Here is a 7760-nt window from a genome sequence, read left to right on the forward strand (position 1 = left end):
CAATGCTGCATCTTCAAAAACTCCATTGTGTTGCACTCTGTTATTGAACATGTGTGAACTACAGCATGGGACATTATATTTTCATGTATCTCACACACACACACTGACACTCTTACCAGCGTCTCGAGTTTGGACGTGAGCTGGGCGTTCGTGAGTGCGCTGGAGTCCAGAGCCGCTGCCAGCTCCTGGTTGCGAGTCTGACGTGTCGACATGCACAGAGAAACACAGAGAGAGAGAGAGAAAGAGAGAGAGAGAGAGAGAGAGAGAGAGAGAGAGAGAGAGAGAGAGAGAGAGAGAGAGAGAGAGGGTCTCTATTTAACCCAGCACCCAGCATTTTTTAGAGTGTAGCAACCAATGCTGCATCTTCAAAAACTCCATTGTGTTGCACTCTGTTATTAAACATGTGTGAACTACAGCATGGGACATTATATATTCATGTATCTCACACACACTGACACTCTTACCAGCGTCTCGAGTTTGGACGTGAGTTGGGCGTTCGTGAGCGCGCTGGAGTCCAGAGCCGCTGCCAGCTCCTGGTTGCGAGTCTGACGTGTCGACATGCACAGAGAAAGAGAGAGAGAGAGAGAGAGAGAGAGAGAAGGTGATAAGGTGTAACAAATAATCTGTTATGTGTGTAACTGGACTCTCTCAACACTAAACAGGCATTCGTTCATATTCAAGCAGAATGGCATTTAACATTTTACTCAAAAGTGTTCCTAAAGTAGAATGAAATAGGTTCTCTCTATTAAACCCACGGAATCAAAATTAAATCAAAACTATCTGAATTATCTTACCCGCAGGGGAATATTTAGTTATTTAAAACAAGAATGATATGGACCCAAAAATATGAGCACTAGTAATAATGATGATTGACTGCCACTAATAAAAAGTGCTAAAATTAGAATTAAGTTGTGAATTACTCTTCAGAAGTACTTTTATTCATCAAATTGATCAAAAGTGACAGTAAAGACATTCATAACTATAATGTTACAAAAGGTTTCTATTTAAAATAAATGCTGTTCTTTTCCGAAACCGTTTTCAACACTGATAATAATCAGAAATGTTTCTTGAGCAGCAGATCAGCATATTATACTGATTTCTGAAGATCATGTGACACTGAAGACTGCAGTAATAATGCTGAAAATACAGCTGCGCATCACAGAAATACATTACATCTTATTATATATTCACATAGAACACAGCTGTTTTACATTCTAATAATATTTTACTATTTTATAGTATTTTTGATCAAATAAATGCAGCTTTGGTGAGACTTGAATGATAGTGTTCGTAATGCATGACTGCTCAGGCTTCTATGCGGCTGGAGCGAGTGAAATGAACTTATAAACAGAGCCTCACTCTGTTACAGACGTGTTTGTGACGCTGAAGCAGGATGTTTGTTTAGTGTGCAGCAGGAGATCATGGGAGCGTCAGATCCAATGCCAGAACAAGTCTGACAGGACACACCGCAATAACACACACACACGCTGACAGATACACGACCAACTACACCAAAGCAGACTTAAATCACAGAAGCACAGATAACAGGGAAACGGTTTTAGATCTTTTTTAATCCTTCATATTTAGCAGGAATCTGGTCTGCAAGTCCTGAGGGAATCAATCTGGGATATGATAGTGAAAATGTTATCAAGTGCCTGACGCTCTTAAATAGCCCATGCTGTAAACCCCTACAGACTACAAGCTATTTTCATCATAAGAACTCGTGCTTCAATAAGATTATCCTGCTTGAGCGAGATTAGTGACTGTTCAGAGTGGTAGACCAAACTAAATGACCTTACTGTACAGTTTTGCACGTGTTGTCATATATGTTTAATAAATAAAAGCACAGTAAAACGTATCAAAATACCTCCAGCTCCTTCTCGTTGACCGTCGGCGGACCGCTGTCTCCATTGATGTATGTTGTTGACTGCATTACAGCCAAGAAGGAAAGAAAAACAATTCACTTGAATCAAAACGAGTGAACAAGAACTCTTTGACCAATTCATTCTGGAATGGTTAAAATGCTGACACTTGGGTTATTTACGAGTGCTAGATATGAATAAAACTGCTTCTATTGCGAGTCATGCAAATGTGTTAATACTTCTATTTTTGAAGTTCACTCAAGCCATGCAAAAGTTCAAAAGAATTTGGTTTATTTGGGAGGTATTTAATTTAATTTCTTTAAAAAATGCATTTGGATTCATTTGTTTCATGGGTGCATGTCAACCTAAAGAAAAACAATGCCTGCTTTCATAACATTTCATTAAAATTGTATTAACTCTATCCACTTCCGAAATGACATTTCTACTGATGTAATCAAGCAGGGTGGAAAAAATAACATTAACCAATAACATCATAGCATCACAATCCAACCAAACCCAAAGACTGAAGCAAGCAGAAGCCGTGACTCGCCTCAGACAGCAGTCCGTTGAGCTGCTGGGAAATCTGTCTCAGGCTCTCGGTGGACGACAGCGGCCTGCAAACACAAACACGTGAGGTCAGTCTATCAAAACACACTATTTGGTTACAGTTATGAACTAAACAAGCATAACAAACAGAGTATTTCTGTACAGTTAGTGTTAACAGAGAACCAAACAGCAAGCGATAGCATGCAAATCTGAGTTTTTGTCATTGGTTTGGGTCTATTTTTGTAAAACAAACTTGAAGTATATTAAATTCTATTGCTTATAGTCAATAACATACTCAATACTTTTATACTATAAGGTCATTTTTGCGACATTAGTGTCATTTACATTATCAAATGAGAAGTTAATTGCAAAAAAAATACAGTATTTTATATGCTTTTTAATATAAAATACTAAATTACTAACTAGTAAAAAAATAATAATAATAGAAAAAAAAAATTGTGAACTGCTTGAAATAAAAAAAAAAGGGAATAAACTTAAGCTTTTTAATTTCAACTAGTTGGCAAGGCTACTTTTCTCATTTTAATTTAGTTTAACTTGAAGTACTAAAATAACTAAAATTAAAATAAATAAATAGAATTTTAATTTTAAAAAGAAAATAAGAATTTGGGGGGGGGGGATACAAAAAAAAACGTTAAAATTAAAAAGAAACTGGAAAATGTAAATATAAAAACTAATTTAAAATATGAATAAAACTATAACAGTATCTCAGTGACACTAAAATAACACTGTTTGAATCAAAGCTGTTTCAGTGTGTTGTGATTCATCTCGGTGCTGGTTGGTTTGAATCAAAGCTTAAAACTTTACGGAAGAATTTTTATCAAATGCATCTGGGAAAAAAATGGATTGAAAAATATTTCCCGAACAAGGCAGCAGAAGAACTGAGCGCTCAATAAACCATCTGATTGGTCATTTACAAATAAAGAGTAAATTCACCTGTTATCTTCCAGAGGATGTTCATCGCCGTTTGCATCTGCTGCGTACTTCTGCTGGAAAAACATACGAATGAAAAACAAACTTGAGGGACAGACTTATGTGACAACACATGAAAACATAAAACATGACAAACAACGCACTAAATTAAAAGAAGCACGTGGATCAGATTAAAAACATGAGCAAACAACAGCTGAACCGTTAACAGAGACGAACACACAACGGCTGCATTTCAAAGCCTAGCCGAGACTTCTGAAAGCCAGCTAAAGTGAGTGACGCGGAGACAGACAGACCTGCATGCCAGCGTTATCAGAGTTAATAGCAGAAGCGGGGTAAGAGACGGGTTCAGCACTGGTCTCCTCCAGCTCCTGCGAGACCCGGCTCACCGCATCCACATCATCCTGATGCAATACAGCGACAGAGACGCATTAAACTCAGCCGTCAGTGGGTTAAAACACACACATATATACACCACATTCTTCATTACTCATATGGGACCACAAAACCAGTCATAAGGGTCAATTTTTCGAAATTGAGATGTATGCATCATCTGAAAGTTGAATAAATAGCTTTCCATTGATGTATGGTTTGTTAGGATCGGACAATATTTGAAAATCTGGAATCTGAGGGTGCAAAAAAATCAAAATACCAAGTGTCATACACAGATCAGTCGAAAGACAGCAAGACACCAGATCTCAACAAAGCTGACTGTGAACATGCATGGCATCAGCGAAGCTCTGATTTCAGGCGGCGTGGACTGATTACGCACCTGACTCACATTGTCCGGCGAGTTTCTGTCAGCAGCTGCGTCCAGCTGATCGCCTGCTTTAACCTTCCTCTTCTTCTTTGGTCCAGCACTTGCTGTGGATGGGGTTGTCTTCAGTTGAAACTCCTTCAGCTGAGGGAAGAAAGAGAATTTTTTATTTTATTTTTGGAATTAAATACATCACATTACAGCTACAGGACGCACTGGAAAAAAAATACTGGTGTAGGATTAAGTTCGAAATCATTTACACTTAGAAAGTGCTAGTACATTTCCCAAATAATTAAAGAAAGGGCAAGCAACACATTGAAATAAATGTGAAATTTAAAAGTTTGAAATAGGATTTTGCTGTAAAACATACTCTAATCATCTTTGATTTATTTACAACTTTGAAAAATCTTTTTTTGCGGTGCATATGGCAGGAATACTAGGCTACTTTTTTTTTTTTTTTTTTAAAAAAAAAGAATGTAAACCTTCCTAAAAATTAAAACCCCCACCCCCACACACTACATAGGCGGCGTGGACTGATTACGCACCTGACTCACATTGTCCGGCGAGTTTCTGTCAGCAGCTGCGTCCAGCTGATCGCCTGCTTTAACCTTCCTCTTCTTCTTTGGTCCAGCACTTGCTGTGGATGGGGTTGTCTTCAGTTGAAACTCCTTCAGCTGAGGGAAGAAAGATAATTTTTTATTTTATTTTTGGAATTAAATACATCACATTACAGCTACAGGACGCACTGGAAAAAAAATACTGGTGTAGGATTAATTCGAAATAATTTACACTTAGAAAGTGCTAGTACATTTCCCAAATAATTAAAGAAAGGGCAAGCAACACATTGAAATAAATGTGAAATTTAAAAGTTTGAAATAGGATTTTGCTGTAAAACATACTCTAATCATCTTTGATTTATTTACAACTTTGAAAAATCTTTTTTGCGGTGCATATGGCAGGAATACTAGGCTACTTTTTTTTTTTTTTTTTACAACAAAAGAATGTAAACCTTCGTAAAAATTAGAACTCCCACCCACACACACTACATCCACTAAAAACACTGCTGATTTGAGTCAGAGAGCAAAAATGATGAAGAAAAGTAAACCAGAGCACTCCGGTCCATCAATTAACATCACGTGAAAAGCTGTGTTTTTGTAATAAACCAGCATTAAGGCACTTTAAGTGCCTCCATGCTTTCTTATTCGTTTTGCTAATAAACGTTCTACGTTTCTTATTTATTTGGTTATATATTATACATGTTTACTCATTTCTAGTTTTGTATACCTATTTAAACTTTATGTATGTATGTAACTTCAAACCATTGTTTCCGGCTAAATACAAGTCCATAATCCATAATAACGCTTCCTCCAATGAAAAAGTCATCAGGGCTGAATCAGGAGAGAAATCTGCACAGAGACCTCTTTTGTTGGTTTGACTGCTTCTATTGTCCTCATTTGTAAGTCGCTTTTGGATAAAACCGTTTGCTAAATGAATAAATGTAAATGTAATGTAAATGTTTACAAGCCAAAACAGCTCTAAACAAATATGTGGCTGGTGTGAGAGACAACAGCAGATGCATTTTTTCACTGGAGGAAGAGTTATTATGGACTCGTATTTGAGTTAAAAACGACTTAATACTGGATGTGTTTCAGCTTTTGTGTTCTCTAGATGTTAACTGATGGACTGGAGTGCTGTGGATTATTGTGATGTTTTTATCAGCTCTCATTCTGACGGCACCCATTCACTGCAGAGCATCCATTGCTGAGACACTGACGCAATGCTACATTTCTACAAACCTTATTTTTACTTTTACTTTTAGTCATTTAGCAGACAAACCTGATGAAGAAACAAACTCATCCTGATCTGGGATGGCCCGAGGGTAAATGCATTTTCAGCAAATGTTCATTTTTGGGTGAACTATTCCTTTAAGATAATATAATATATCTGAAAAACACATATCGGTCGACCCCTAATCTGAAAATCAATAATCTGTCTGCACAGTTTAAAGACACTGGTTGGAATGCATTGTTAAAAGTCGCTCAGATACGACAACAAACGGCACATTCTGTTCGTGAAGAGCCTCCCGTCCATTCCTGCGAGATGGAGATGGAGAACGCCGTCTCTAGTAGGTCAGATCCACAGCAGTGGGTTTGGGTGTGATTCAGATGTCATGGGATCAGATCTCATATGCCAGAGCCTCGCTTTGCCATTACTTAGATTCCAGCGTTGATTTTTTCAAGCCGTGTTGACGTTCCAGAACACAGACAGCATCAAGGACAGCAGCTGTGCTTCACAACCTAGTGTAGTAGACATGAGCTCCCTAACTAGACAGCACTGTTGGGCATCAAGTGGCTGCCTTCCTAGACAGCACACACTTGCATCATTGAACAAAACCACTAATAATCACAGATTTGATCAAACAGCAACCTAAAGATTACAATGAGGACAAATTAGTTATTAGTTAAGCACTGTTAACAAACTATACAATCACCCAGCTGTTTCAATTAGAGCTGTCACTTACTAACTAGCAGTTAGCAAGCAAACTAACACTAATCAGTTGGTTAAATGAGCCTAAAGTCAAAAAAAGTGTTATTTTGATGTCTAGCTTAGCTTTATTTTCAACTAAATCACATTGTTGTTGTTTTTATTCTGTAACTGACGCCACAACACAGAGGCTAACAACATTAGCACGCCAAGTTAAACTGACAAACACGTATAAAGCGCATTTCTGACAGGTTTAAATCGTTATAAACGCGAATAGAGAGGCGAATTCTAATGAGTTCGTATTCAGGCCCTGCCGCAGCTCAGTCCCCGGGCTTTCCTGACAGCCGCGCCCGTCTAAGAGCGCAGGCAGCCGGATGTGGGCTCGCGGAGAGGCCGGTAGACGTGGAACGTCAACATGACAGATGAAACACACGCGCCCGGACGCGATTCGCTCACGACCAGCAGTTGCGTTTTGTCGCAAAGAGAGTAAAAGAAGATGTGGAAGCACAAAAACGTACCTTTTTCTTGGCTGCAGCGAGTTTGATTTGCCTGTTCTGGTCCGCCATCCTCTCGCGCAGCTGAGCGAACGGCACACCACGTCACCAGATGATCCGCGTGCGTGCCGTGCGTGCGTGCGTCACACACACGTGACGCTCCCTACTGACTGCGATTTCCGCATGCAAACACTGGGCAGTTTTACTCATTTTAGCAAAGTTAGGTTTATTTACCTATGCTTTAGCTTTACATTTTCACCTTTTGTTATATATTAAGGTTTATTTCGTTGTCATTCAGCAGCTTTTGTAACACATTCCGTCGGATACGCATGCTGCTATAATATCTTATAGCTTGTTATGTATGGAGGACGAGACCTGCAAAAACAATAAATAAATAAATTCACAAATAAATAAATAAATGTGTGCACAAATACACGTATTCTTGTTTAAATACATAAATAATTATATATGTGATGAAAGTAGGCAAATAAATAAAATAAATTGGTGGGCAAACGGCACGCCGCGTCACCAGATGATCCGCGTGCGTGACACACACACGTGACGCTCCCCACTGACTGTATATGATTTCCACATGCAAACATATGCTGCCTTCACGTGCTATCAGAAATGTCATATTTCCCACTTAAGAAGTCGTGATTACGAGCTTGT

General features: G+C 38.6%; 1 protein-coding gene across 1 annotated transcript in view; it reads right to left on the reverse strand.

Moving 5' to 3' along the window:
- Nucleotides 1–7249, reverse strand: part of LOC107568152 (golgin subfamily A member 2-like) — a 25243-nt gene extending 17994 nt beyond the window's left edge. Inside the window, exons 1-7 of the mRNA XM_016254015.1 lie at nucleotides 7116–7249; nucleotides 4668–4787; nucleotides 3653–3760; nucleotides 3363–3412; nucleotides 2413–2476; nucleotides 1868–1927; nucleotides 465–545 (exon numbers count right to left, since the gene is read on the reverse strand). Of these exons, the coding sequence (XP_016109501.1) occupies nucleotides 465–545; nucleotides 1868–1927; nucleotides 2413–2476; nucleotides 3363–3412; nucleotides 3653–3760; nucleotides 4668–4787; nucleotides 7116–7163 (531 nt within the window). The 5' untranslated portion in view covers nucleotides 7164–7249. The remainder of the gene's footprint in view (nucleotides 1–464; nucleotides 546–1867; nucleotides 1928–2412; nucleotides 2477–3362; nucleotides 3413–3652; nucleotides 3761–4667; nucleotides 4788–7115) is intronic.
- Nucleotides 7250–7760: the final 511 nt, after the last annotated feature.

Source organism: Sinocyclocheilus grahami, unplaced genomic scaffold (assembly GCF_001515645.1).
Source record: "Sinocyclocheilus grahami isolate Dianchi unplaced genomic scaffold, SAMN03320097.WGS_v1.1 scaffold1222.1, whole genome shotgun sequence".
In the NCBI taxonomy this organism is placed as follows: domain Eukaryota; kingdom Metazoa; phylum Chordata; class Actinopteri; order Cypriniformes; family Cyprinidae; genus Sinocyclocheilus; species Sinocyclocheilus grahami.